This window comes from Corvus cornix, chromosome 2 (assembly GCF_000738735.6).
Source record: "Corvus cornix cornix isolate S_Up_H32 chromosome 2, ASM73873v5, whole genome shotgun sequence".
Lineage (NCBI taxonomy): Eukaryota > Metazoa > Chordata > Aves > Passeriformes > Corvidae > Corvus > Corvus cornix.
This window is the reverse complement of record NC_046333.1, coordinates 134,404,492-134,418,762: the sequence shown is the minus strand read 5'-3', so window position 1 is coordinate 134,418,762 and position 14,271 is coordinate 134,404,492. Positions and strand designations below refer to the sequence as shown.

Below are 14,271 nucleotides of genomic sequence, written 5' to 3'. Positions count from 1 at the left end.
GATCTAAACTTATGGAAAGAGAAAGCTTTATAAAAGATTAACATTTTCCAACAGTAAGCAATTGTAAAAGCTTACATAACAAATAGAACTTTTTTCCCCCAAAATGACTGAAAACAATTTATTTAAAAGCCCATGTCAAATTCTTTTACTTTGTACAAACTATGAGATCATGCCAATCACCATTTTAGCATTAGGTTTTTCTTGTAACAAAAACCTGAAGAAATAAAAATAGAATTGTTGTAGGATTACAGTACACTACAATTCAGCTCCTAGTGCATCTTTTTCATCTAGAAACACTGAACAGAACAAGAAAAATGCAACAATACACTTTCTAATTATTATAATTTCAAACTCCAGCTAATATACAATGGCAATACCTGTCAGTGTCTGTGGACGGCTGCTGGATTTCAATCCTTGGACATGTTATTCTTCTACTAGCTATAGGAACTTTGCTGTTTAGTCACAGACACAAGATCCTCTGTTAGCATAACATAGATAAACATGTCTAAAAACAAATCAGATTTCTAGTACCAAGCAAATTTAAATTTGAGTCATAAATATTGCAATGGAAAATGGGAAGGAGCAGTACACTGCCAAATATCTAGACAAACTGGTGACAGGATATCTCACCAAATAACTCATCTATACTCATAAAGCAACTTAATATAAAATTATGTACCTCTATAGTTTTTAAAAGACAGGAATGTAAAGCTTTTGGGTACTCTGGTTTAAAAGAAAAGTAAAGCAAGATATTTTGGTTGCTGTAATATTCTATAATGGTTTTTATAAATGTAACACATACACACACATATATATATACACACACACATATACACACACACACACACACATACATATATACATATATACAAGCATCCATACACTGATATGATCTAGTCACATGCATATTACCCTGTGGTATATGTGATAACTACCAGTATATCTCCATGCCACTCAAAGGTATGATTAAACTGTAACATGCCAGTGTCTGAACTACTCTACTAACTCAGCTAAGAAAACAAAGCAGAGAACTCTGCTATGATCCCAGGCACATTGTGCTCCACACTCCTGTGTTCTGCTACAGCTACAGAAATTCAATTGCTTACAGCTTGCTCAGGTATCTGGACATCGCACTGCAGTCACTTTGGTGACTGTTGTCAACATATCTAATGATAACACATGGCATGGTACAATTATAAAAATGCTTAAGGAAAGCATATCTATCTAAACCTGTTGAAATTTACTCTCCAAAGTATGTGTTGTCATTGATATCTGTGATGAGAAATAGCAAAGTCCTGCTTTACACAGGGAGTTGGAGCAGACAGTTTTTTCAATGTTTTTTCCAACCCAAATTATTTTATGATTCTGTGGATGCAGTTAGAGGTTTATACTAGCTATTACAATCAAATATCAATAAAACCAGTAAGTAATGTAAAACCTGGGATAATTAAGACTGAAATGATATGCATTTCATATCCTTTTTATGTGTAAAAAAAAAATTTGTAAAGTTTTTTACTTTATTGCTTTTGGTACTTGCAATGTACATTTTCAGTTATACAGCCAGTTGCCTTACATAGCATCTTGTATTTTGCCAACTACTTCTAACTTTCATCATCTTTAACACAGACCCCTAACTGACACATATAAGAGAATCACCCTGCAGGAATACACATCTCTGTGTTCATGAGATGATTAGCAGAAGATTATGATAAAGCTGATTAGGATTCAAAAGCTGGGAATTCAAAATTCTCAAAGATGAGAGCTGAAATCCTCTCCTCTCCTTCACCCCAGCTCAGTTCTATAACTGAATCTACTGCAGTGATTCCAGATAATAATCTAAACCTCCATTAAAGTACTGGAAATATTCCAAAATATAACACTTTTAGCTTTATATTATATTTCACAGTTTTTCCCATTTCAGAACACAATATTTCACCCACTCAATTTGAATGTTATATCATAAGGTATGAGCAGAAACAGGAACATTCATGGGTTTTAATTAACATGTGTTTCATGACAGAAGTGTAGTGGTATATAAGACAACGCATAAAGAATCTTGAGAAGGAAGCAAGGAAAAGGAAGAACCTCCTAGCAGGGCTTGAATGTTCAAATGTAGTTCAGCAGAGCACCTATAGACTAATCAATTGAAGTAGTCTTAGGCTTAAAAGTAAGCGTGTACTGAAATATGCCTTTTTAAAGTGAAGTACTAAATGCGAAATACGACAAGTACTCGGTTCTTGGATTTTGTGGGACTTTTTCCTCAGATCTTAAATGTAACTTTATTTCTACATGGCACATATACATAGTTGGCTTTTTTTTCCTTCAGTGACATTTTTAAACACTAATATTATGGCAGATATTTAAATAGTAAATGACCACAACCAGAGTTGTATCTATGCAGTTATTGTCTACACATACTGCAGCTATGTGTTTATCTTCTTAACTTTTGGCAACAGACCTGTAATTCTGACCTCTCTGACATCAAGAGTTTTGTCTCTTGATGAGACCAGAATTTCAATTAGATCATTCCAACAGGAGCAGGTATGTAAAACTTTATTATCTTTTAAGTTCTTAAACTATGAATGAGCGAAATAGCATTCAGTTTCTGTTAAAGGCATTCTCTCAGTGCATTGTCTGTACAGAATCTGATCCATTTCTTTATTCTATTAAAGTGTTTTCTATGCCTTATGGTTTACTTAAAAGTCATAATGGTTCACAATAAATGATTTTATCTTTTATTTCTTTTCCCAAATATTTCTGGAGCTAAATTTAAATGGAGACAGAGAGTAGTAGCAAATAAATTTCTTTTTCAAGTTAAAAATCTATTTTTAGATATTTAACTCTGATATTTACCTATGTTAGCATCTATTCAGGACTAAAAGTAAGAAGAGAGAAGTAAGCCAGGAGTATTTAATGTGACTATCAAAAGCAAAAGTTTTAGTTATACTAAGCACTTTTCAGCCTTCTTTAAATGCTGTTCCTTTTCAGTACACTTGTGCAGTTTCCAAGATGAAGTAGTAAGTATGGCCCTTGCCGTATGCTTAAAAATGAAGAGCCAATGAACAGTGGCACTGTGGTTCAAACAGCTAGAGAAGATATATGGTCTCAAGTCTCTGCAACCGCACTGATGTTTAGCCAAAAGACCCTCACAAATCCCTTGTCTCTAAAGAAGAGAGAAGCCTGCATTAAAATATTGATGCATTAATTCTGGGTTTTATCAGATCTTCTAAGTTTCAATTTAACAGTTGCTTATGTTCTCTGTTCACATTCACAAAGGAAGGAGGTAGAAATAAAGAAAATTCTTGCAAGAGCAAGAAGAAAATGAGAGGGAAGCAGTAAAGTCAACGAACTAAAAGCAAGGAAAATTTGTGCGCTTTCTTGATCAGAAGCCAGCTACAACTGGGAAGAACTAAAGATTGTAAGGCTCACAGCACTTTGCATGGGTTATGCATCAACCACAAAGAAAGATAGGTTGGACAGATAGAACTGGGATTACTTCTGAAAGTAAAAAAGTATTAGGTCTCAAAGACATATTCCTCAACACTGCAAATGTAGGCAGGTACTATCAGTAAAAAAGCCCTTTTTTATTAAAACAGCCCTGAACAGTGAGAACATGTTTTTAAAATATTTCAAATATTATTAATGTTCTTTTTCTATTTGTAAATGAATAAAACAGTTTAATCTTGGAAAAAAGACTAGGACATAAATGCCCTAGTTCTGAGTCAAGAAAGAAAGACATCAAGAAAAATACATTTATTAGGAATAAATTTGGTACAATTATAAATGAACTCTTATTATAAAGATTCAAAATACATTTTAGTTTTATCTATAACACTACACTCTTTACTTACCCATATTTTTCAGCTGAACCATTGACTATATCATCTGCCCATGAACTTGCACCATTGTACCACCTTTGCAATGCAGTTAAAATAAAGAAGTGTTATTAAAAAATTATGTATTACTATTATTAGCACTCTAATTCATGTGACATGACCATTTCTCAACAAAATGGGAAGATTTCCAAATGTTTTCAAATAATTTTGCACATTTGATATTTTCTTTCAGGTATGAAGAAAACCAGCTTCTTCAAAACCATACACCAAGAAGAAGTTTATAGGGCTTTTTTCCTGATACAATTATTATATTTCACCTCTAGTCTTTTCAGCAGTTTAGCCATGAATTTCAGTTCCATAAAGACTAATTGATCCCTTATCTTTTTGTACATAAATGTCTCCATGTTTTCAATGGCTATTGAGTTTGTGGAATAATTTAAAAGTAATTGTGGAGATAAAACATTAACAAAAATAACATTATATGCATTAATAGTTTAAAATACTGCTTTTAACTTTAAATACATGACCTTTCCAATTGTAATCTTTTTTTTTTCTATTTGATACAGTAGTTGGTTTCTCACAGCTATGTAAGAAGCAGAAGAAAATTCACTTCAATGATTAAACACTGAAAAATAATTAAATTTTATTGTGGTATTATTCTTCCAAGTACTGAATAGGGGCTGCCCAAGCATTTGCAGCATCACTTCAGAAAATCAGTTGAACACAACATAAAACACATATAGAAGTATTTTATCTTAAGAAGAACCATTGAAAAAAGAAATAATGCCACAAAAAAGGCTGCTTTAAGAAATCAGGGAATAAACTGTTTATGTGCCATTACTCCAGTACAATAAAACTAGATACAAATCATTCACCATTTGGTTAAGGAGTCTCAACTAAATATCTGGAGTTTTGTACTTTCAGGATCTTGCTAGGGTAAAGTCTTGCAACTCCCATGTTCTCACTATTCAGTGATTTCCACATGACAGTAAGTGAGAAGACAGGGATTATCAGAAATAATCAAGGGACCTCAATATTATAAATTTGGACAAAAATATTCCTATATATGTAATATAATATTATATGAAAATACTAACCATAGGCTAAAGGACAAACTTTTTAATGGCTTGAATACACTGATCCAAGAGTTTTCATGAATCTGTTCCTGGGAATCCCAGCAGTATTTTTCGCTTGACTGCCTTTTCTCCAAAGTTTCATACTGCAGAACCTGAGGGTTTTGCAATATGCTTACAAACTTAATAACCCCACATCTCCTGGTCATTATGTTGAGGGAAGACCATATGGGATGCAATATATGTGAATGTAAATCAGCTGCCCTTGTTTCTTCTATGTCCAATTGGATGGCATGGGGAAGGGCTTTTTTTTTTTTTTTGCATGGTTTATAGCCAGATCAATGGCTGAATGAAAGTCACTTTAGTTTAATCTAATTAAGTTTTAGATTAGATTTAGATTTAATCCAATATAGATTAAAATACTGCTGGAGAATGACAGGTATATCTTTACACTGTCCCTGATAATCCATATCCTCGAAACTGAAGCCACTCTCTACAGTTAACCAGTATTTTAAATAAGATTTTTTGCTAAAATCACTTTATTGCAGACACCATAAATACATAAATATGGGTTCAAAATTGCAGTACACTTTTTTTTTAATATGACTGTATTTATTAATTGTAATCACATTAAAAAAAAAATCTTGCTACTATTTAGGAAAAAATCCCTGCTTTACCTGTTCCCATAGCATAGACAAAAATCAGACATTTACTTAAAAATGGACAGAGAAATATAAAACATCTAATTGTAAAGAGGGAGAGGAACATTGATTTTTTCCTTTCTTCAAATTTCCTTCTCTTTTAGCCTAGCTCTTTAAAAATGAAAAGCTGTTATCAAAAAACTATTTCCAGGGACACCAAAATTTTTCAGATTACATGTCAGATTTTAGTTATATTATGCTCACTATGATACATTATATGCATAACAGAATTTAGAAAGAACAATAGTACTTTGGTTCCTAGCACAGCAAATACTCAAAACCAATTTGAAGGCGTTTGGTCGGTCATTGTGAGCAGTAACATGTTAAAAACTGAGCACCATCTTAAGGTATTCAGATTATTGAAAGAATGAAATTGAGGACTCTAAATTGCCCTAGAATCACTCCTAGTGACTGAAAAGGTTAGCCATTAGAATTATGGTGCAGTTAAGTTGAGAAAAAAATATTCAGTTGTACCTAACCTCCTCTGTACTATTCAGTTTTCCTCCCACATCTAATGAATAAAAAATTTTTCAAGTTAAGAATTAAACTTAAAAAGAATCCAAAGTCAAATTAATGGAGGGCTGAAAAGAAAATTAGGTACTTAAAACTATGGAGGTTAGTTGTTCTGTATTTAGAGAAATATGGCATAAAGTGCACTGTAAATTTAAATATCATTAGTCTAGGCCAATTAGAATTTTTGACTCTGGTTCATAAAAATTTATTACTCAACTCTATCTATTTTTACTATATAAATTAAAATACCTTTCAGGAGTATAGGCTGCGTCATCATAATATGAATTAGGCACTCTTCTCTCCTGCCTAGTCCTCCTGAATATGAAATAAATAGCACAGATATTTCAGACATTTTAGAGGGAGCTTTTTTCATTATGTATACCCTTACTTTTTTATAAGATGGAATGAAGATAGAGCACTTGTATGTTCAATTCAGCAGTATACTCTGAACATATATGAAAATATATAGATATATAAAATTTCAAACTTCTGCATTCAATTTCTATTCAGAAATAATTAACAACATATTAAAAACATTTGATGAATGCACACATATTTCATAGAAGGAAAAAGTTACATTGACAGGAAACCAGTAGTTGAGCAACTGAGAATTTTCACCAAAAATAGGATATGGATGTTAGAAAATTTCTTCTGGGTGAAACGAAAGTCATGAAAAATCAGAAGCAAAATCTAACTTCCTTAAGTGAAACAACAGAAATTCTGCCTGAAATAAACCTCACATCCTGCACAAAACATACACCAACCAGCTTTTATGGACTTACAAACACTAAACTCAAAGGCTAAGTGAAAAAATAAATAGCACATAGTGTGGTGTTCTTGTTGATTAAGCTGAGCTCTGAGGTAGGTAAGTTGACAAAGGATTTCATACAGTGAGGTTTTCAGCATATTTTTATTTGGAACAAATTGCTAATATTTTTTTTTAAACATAAGGATAAGAACCTTGAGAACCTTACTTTGTCAGTGACAACGTGTGTGTCAGACAATTTAAAATGTGGGACTTACAGATATGAATTAGCCCTATATATAATAGAACTATAGGATTCTGAACTGGGGGATATAAATAAAAGTGTAAGTAGAGCTCAACACGTCCAGCCATGATGTCTTGTGTACATTCAGTGTGAGTAGCTGCAGCAGTGTGAACAGACACCAGCTGGTGCTACCGTGCTGACAACATTGAAGAGTCAAGGAAACTTGGGGGGCCCTACTGAGCAGCAGGATGTTCTTGAGAAGACCCCAGGTCCTAAGGGCTCTGAAGTCACTGAAGATGCACAGGTGCTTATTGCCTTTCTTAGGCATATGCTGGAGTAAGTATCTTTATATTATATTTCACAGTTTTTCCCATTTCAGAACACAATATTTCACCCACTCAACTTGAATGTTATATCATAAGGTATGAGGAGAAATGGGAACATTCATGGGTTTTAATTAACATCTGTTTCATGACATTTTGTCATTTGACATTTTGTATCTTGTTAATGCTGCCGTTCCTTTGCGGAGAGAAAGAGCTGGATTCCTTCAAAAGGGGGGAGCTATCAGAAAGACAAAATGATGAATGTCATAACCTAAGAATGACCTCAGAAATTAAGATTTTTGATAATGTCAATGTGTCCTAGAACTAATGAACTAAAGTCTGTAACATCTGATAAACAGTAACTGAAACAAACTTCAGCAGAGAAAAGATGAAAAAGAATCAAGTAGTCATTCTGTGGGGAAAAAAAAAAGAAAAAAATGCTAGAAGAGACCACAAGTTAATGGTCTGGCTGTGAATGACCACAAGATAAGCAATGAAAGGAGCCATGAATAACAAAGGCAAGTAATTTTGACTAACATATCTATATGATATATTTGCCTGCAGGACACAGACTCTGGTGGATTCAGAGTGATATAAGATAAAAAACTCTCTGTCCCAGATGAGAGACTCTTTCCTGAATGCTGGACTGTACAGAACAATATTTTCTATTTTGGTGAATAGTGGAAACTGGAAAGTTGTTTCATATGCTTAATAAAGTCAAAGATAGGAAGAGATGTGGTTGCTTCACATCAACAAGACATTGATTAAGAAGGTGGAACAAAGAAGACAGGAATAACACCTTGGCCTACAAAACAACGCTTTTTAGAGTAAGCATTATATGGGGAAAAAGAGTAAAGGTAAAAGAGGAATATTGTTTAAAAAGTAATTTTTCATATATTTACAATAAAAATGGGGAATAGAAAATTAATGGGTGTTTTTCAATGTGCAAGGAGGAACTGGATAACAATTATGCTATTAATTGTCCTTAAATTGCTGTTAGAATGCAGAAAGACCAAAAGGATAAAAAACTAGGCACTATGATTGTGGCTGTGGGGTACTCAGAGGAGTGCATATCTGGTGGGATGATTCAAGTAACTTGAACACTAATGTTACCCACAGGCAGCCTGGACTCAAGAGGACCACAGAATCCAGGATCAGTTTCTAGGCCCAAGGAATCTCAAGATACTGCTCTAACAGTGAGCTAGAAATATTCCACTTCATGTCAGATTTTCATTTCTGATCCCAGGCAGAATTAGCTTTAATAGCCTTCTGTTCCATAAATCCCTGGAAAAGACTTTCTCACTGCTTAAATCCCAGCTTTTTCATTTTTATGAAGTACTGTTACTTTTGCCCTTTACCATTGATTTTACTTTGAGAGATTAGTTTCAGAAACAAAGATTAAGATTTACAAGTCAAGAACCTTAAAGTAAGACAAATTGAGAAGAGCTTCAACTTCCACTAATATCCAGTCACAGACATAACCAGCAATCTGAAACAGGTTCAGATAGTGCAAATCAGACTATATATCTAAGGCAAAAAAAAGTATATAAAAATTAATTATTGAAATAGCACACAAATGAGCACATTTCATCATGCATTTTAAGAAAACAAACCAAAAATCCCTCTCCTTATCAAAGTTTCTACATGTGGACAGACCAATTTATACACTTCCTTTATATTAGGTTTCATGTAAAACAGCATCATTTCAAAACAAATGTTTAACTGAGTTCTAAATGCTATAATGTCTAATATACTACAGCTTTGGAGAATTTTTAAAAAGTAATATTTCTTTGGAAGGATATTTTGGATCCTTTTTTGTTTCTGCTTCCAAAAGTAATTTCACATTTACTTAAAAATATGGTGACATATGATCTGAATCCAGAGCGAACGTTAATGAACTTCTCTGAAGAACTCATATCCAGAGGGCAGTCATGAAGTTAATATATCAAGAGTTCTTTACTTCTTGATGTGGAAATTTTTACATGGCCCCTCTAGTAAAGCAATACCTGTATCAACCAGTGTATCTGATCTGAAGTCACCACTTCCTTTTTATTGCCTCACAGTTTTCAGTTTGATATTCTGATTTCTATTTGCACACAACTCTAAACTTTTTCCTGCTTGGCAATACTTCTGAAAATATCTTAATTACAGTACTACACCAGCATCCCTTAAAAGCCACTGTATTTCAAGTGGCAAATTATTTCACAGAAACTGCTATGGGCTCAAATTCTCTCTCCATACATTTCATGTATAAATAGGAACTATCATGTTCTGCAATCACACACGGGTATGAATATATACAAGTAATTCTGAACTACAGAATATGCAGTATACAAATACATATAACGTAAGCTTATATAAGCATACGCTTTTACTTTTCACACTATTTTTCAGTTAAGCAAAGTATAAGACTTCAGCAAGACTCTTTCTGGGTACTTCAAAGTAGATAGGCTTTTCCTTGTTATTTCAAAGAGAATAAAAAATGCTATAAGCACTCTGGAAAATTCCAGCAAAAATAAGGGTTATAAAAGACAGAGACATATACTATCCATATAACCTATTTTAAAACTGGCTTCTGTGAAGCTATTCAGCACCTCTTGGGATTAACCCACAGCCCTGAGTAGTCAGTTTTAGATGCATACATACCCAGAGTATTATAAAACTTATTTACTGTATGTGTTTATCTCTTAAAATATAGATCACATCCTCAGTTTGGAGAGCAAACATGGCACTGTCAGTGTGGCAGAGCTAATGATACACTCCACAACAATTATACCTCTCGAGATCATAGTAAGCACCCTCAGAATAGGTACGGCACATCTTACGGGAGCGGAGTAATCTGATTGCATCTTCACAAAACAGAGGATACATTGTGTGATCCTGGCTGCCAAAACATAATGGGTGAACACAAAAGAAAAGCAACAAAATGGTGAAACAAGGACAAAACAACATGAAAAGCAAGCAATGTCAGCAACATAACAAAACACTGGAACAAAACATGACTGGAACTATGGTGAACTTTGCAAAACTACTTCTAAAAATTAAAGTATATTGGCTCGCAGCTACACGAGCTACAAGACTGTGAGAAAGGTATCACTCTCCAGTTTTATCATAACCTTTAACACAGCCATTCATATATTATTTTCTGAATATTAAAATCACAGTATTAACAAGTATTAGTGTTTGATGACTAAAATTATTTTCTTTATATACTCTCTAAAAGACAGAGTGATGTAAATAAAGCATCATCTTTGTGGACCATCAATTACAGATTATCAGCAGTAAAAAATATTCAAATGAAACACAGGAAGAATTACTCAGTGTTTGTGTGCATACTGCATTATCAAATCTAATGATGATACTAACTCAACTTCTAAGTTTTCTACCACTATACACAGACAAATAAAGCCATAAGTGGACATGTAGGTACATAGAAGTACATGCATTATCCACACATAGTCACACAGAGGAAAACATATACCTGACGTCCCTGTAATGGTGATCTGTGGACTGGGTGTACCGGGAACGAGGTAAAGTAACATAATGACTGAGGTGATGGCAGAAAGAAAAATACAGATATGACACAATAAGATGGAGAACGAATGACACACATTGCAAAACAGAACACATTATAATCTGAGAATACAGGACCTACAAAACATTGCTTAAGAGCACTGGACTTATTAACAAAAAAATATATGGTATATGGTTCTAAAGATAAAATTATCTAGATGATTCATGTATTTATTCTGAGAAGCCAGTGGGAGATTATGGATAAGAAGATAGCTAAAATTTGGGATTTTCTACAGTATTTCAGTTAGGAATAAAAGATGCATAAATCTCTGAAAGCAATTCAAGAAGTCAGATTGCCTATTCCCTTGCTGGAAGGCAGTTATAACTCTAGTATGAATAATATCTTTGAAAGAAGTTTACCTAGTCTGTCTGAAAGGCTACCACCATTTGGAAATCTGTCCCCACATAGTTCCAGAGCTTTCCTGTTTCTAAGTGTTAAGTGCTCCTAATACTGATCATATTGTGAATTTAGATGAAAGTGTTTCATTATTTAAATAAATAATGAAGAAATATAACATCAGTACCAGAATATGCCAAAAAACCCCAAATGCAGTTCAAAATAATAAAACTAAGTTATTTATATTTTGTTTGTATTGTGAAACAATGTCAAAATGTATACATTTTAAACATATTTGTTAAAACACTAGATATTCTCCAATCACCAAAAATAGAAGAAAGTTATTTTACTTTTAATATAAATGTATGCACACAGTACAGGGAAAAGGATTTGGAAAATAGAGGGGTCTACCATTAACAAGGAGTTATTGACTACTGTTTCCCTGAAGCTGGGATATTTCAAAGGAAAGTCTAATCACAACAGTCCACCTTGATTTCACAAGAACCATGGAAAACCTCATTCTCCATTTTTATTTCTCATCTCTTAATTTAAAATTATAATTTCCTTATAATTAATGATTTTCCAGGAATCAAACACATTGTTACCAGTAGGTATATTACCTACACTTCTTATATTTGCCTCTTTTTCATGAGGATAAAATGTGCCATCACCCACATGAAAATATTCCTTATATTAGGTCAATTATGTATAGTACAAGAGGTCTTTGTGTTCACTTCTTGTCAAATAAATGCAAAAGCAGAGTCACCACTATAAAAAACTAACTTAAATCCATGATTATGCAATTTAAACTTTGCAGTTTGTTGTAAGAATGAGGAGCTGTACACAATTCAACAGGGCACAATTTGACATGGTACAGTGAAAATTTGAAGAAGGACTAATAATTATTAAAATAATCATAGAGTTCACACTGCAAGCTGCAAAAAAACTATTAGTGCTTTTAAACTAATGCAAATACCTAAGTATCAAAAGCAGTCTACCCATAACAGCCTGTCAGTCAGCATGCTGCCAAGAAACACTGAAAAAAATCCACCACTTAAAATTTTTGTTAGAATATATGGACACCCACAGGAAGAAAAATCAAATAAAAATGTAGGAGTCTACCCCCCAGCAGCATACAGCAAATGTATGATGATGGCAAAGAATTGCATACCAGCTTATTCTCTACACTACATGGGGACATTCCCAGGCTACGTTCACATGAATATGCCTTTAAATTATTCAGATGCAACCCTGGAATTAACACCTCAAAACACTTGCTCTAGTATTAATAAGCAATTAAGTGTTTCCAGCTGGTAGATGACATTTTAATTTTAACAATTCACTTTGCCTTTTATCTTTCCAGTGAACTGCTGACAAGTTCTCCTGGTAGTCTTTGAAAAATATATGACATTAATAAATACTATATATTTAGCCATTATTTAAAAACCAAAGTCTTAAACAAAACTAGGACTTCAGGCAGAATATATGTTGCAGAACATGAAATTCATGGAAATGCACATGCTATTTGCAAGTAGATTACTTACTGTCCATAAGAAGGAACACCCCAAACTCTTCACTTCACTTATTTGTATGTGAACGAAACACCATCAGTTCATGTTCTGCTCAGGATTTCAGTCCTAACAACTTTTCATATCTCCACCAAACTATGTTAATTGTCCTACTTCTGGTATCAAGTTTTGTTCTAATACTTCTAGAAACTCAGAACTCTAGTGTTCTTACCAAGTTCTGGGAATTTTTCTTGGGAATGTCTGGCAGGCAGTTCAACCTTTTCCCTTTTTTGTTGTTTTTTTAATTCAGTTCAGGATCTCAGAGTCAGAGTAAGCTGGCATTTTGATACAACCACTTACAGAACTTGATATGCAATAACTTTTAACAAGTTTAAAATAAGCTTCCTCATCACCCAGAACTTTGCTTATCTTCATATAGGAGTGGGATAAGCTTGAGTTTATAGTTGATCTAACCCTCTGGAATTACTGGCTATTCATACTTCTCCTTTTTTTTTTCAGAGCCCATGTTAGCCATGCTATCTAACTCTTAATAGAATCATAGAATCACTATCAAAGATCATCACACCCAACCTTTGACCAAATACCACAATGCCCACTAAACTATATTGTAAATTGCCCCTTCTACTTGTTTTTTGGCCACTTTCAGGGATGGTGACTCGACCGTTTCCCTGGGGAGTATGTTCCAATGCATAGACTCTCCTCTCTTTCAGTGAAGAAATATTTGTTAATACCCAACCTGAACCTCCCCTGGGGCAGCTTGAGGCCATTTGCCCTTGTCCTGTCACTGGTTTCCTGAGAGAAGAGGCCAACCCTCACCTGGATACAACCTCCTTTCAGGTAGTTGGAGATAATAGATAATAACTTAGATTAGGTCTGGATCAATTAAGAAGCGAAAGCACAGTTCTATCCATGAATCAACACAGTAACTTACCAGAGTACAAGGTATTAACCATAAATCAAGAATATACAGCCTAACAATTTTTGTGCATTTCCATAAAATCTCTAAATATATTACAATAATAATTACAGAGATATTATTCATGTAAGCAAGTGTCTGTCTGAAAATGGTTTCTATTGAAGCACAGTAATATTTTCCATAAGTAGGCATGGTTAGTCAAAAAGAAAGGAAAGGGCCATTACACATCTGTATGAGAGAATGACTGATATCCCATACGTCAAAGGATGCACAGTTTGAAGCAGCATATTTTCCTGTGCTTTGTGTATTTCAACATGCAGAGCAAAATGCTTAAATGCCATCTTTCTTCTGAGCACACAACCCATACCACACTAGTTGTTTTTTTATTATTAAATATATTACTATACATTTTTATGTATTTAGGTTAATATAAATTCTTTATGGTTTTATAAATATGTTAGCAACACCAAAAATGCCCATG

General features: G+C 33.6%; 1 protein-coding gene across 49 annotated transcripts in view; it reads right to left on the bottom strand.

Annotated features, from left to right (window-relative positions):
* The window catches only part of RIMS2 (regulating synaptic membrane exocytosis 2), a 454,433-nt gene that overhangs the window by 140,319 nt on the left and 299,843 nt on the right, over positions 1-14,271 (bottom strand). For 31 of the 49 annotated variants that reach the window (XM_039548364.1, XM_039548365.1, XM_039548401.1 and 28 more), the window contains 5 exons: positions 10,917-10,982; positions 10,212-10,319; positions 6,373-6,438; positions 3,852-3,914; positions 378-452 (listed from right to left, as the gene is read on the bottom strand). The exons of 17 other annotated variants lie outside the window; for them this stretch is intronic. In XM_039548364.1, coding sequence (XP_039404298.1) covers positions 378-452; positions 3,852-3,914; positions 6,373-6,438; positions 10,212-10,319; positions 10,917-10,982 — 378 coding nt within the window. The remainder of the gene's footprint in view (positions 1-377; positions 453-3,851; positions 3,915-6,372; positions 6,439-10,211; positions 10,320-10,916; positions 10,983-14,271) is intronic. One more of the 49 variants, XM_039548376.1, reaches the window with a different exon arrangement.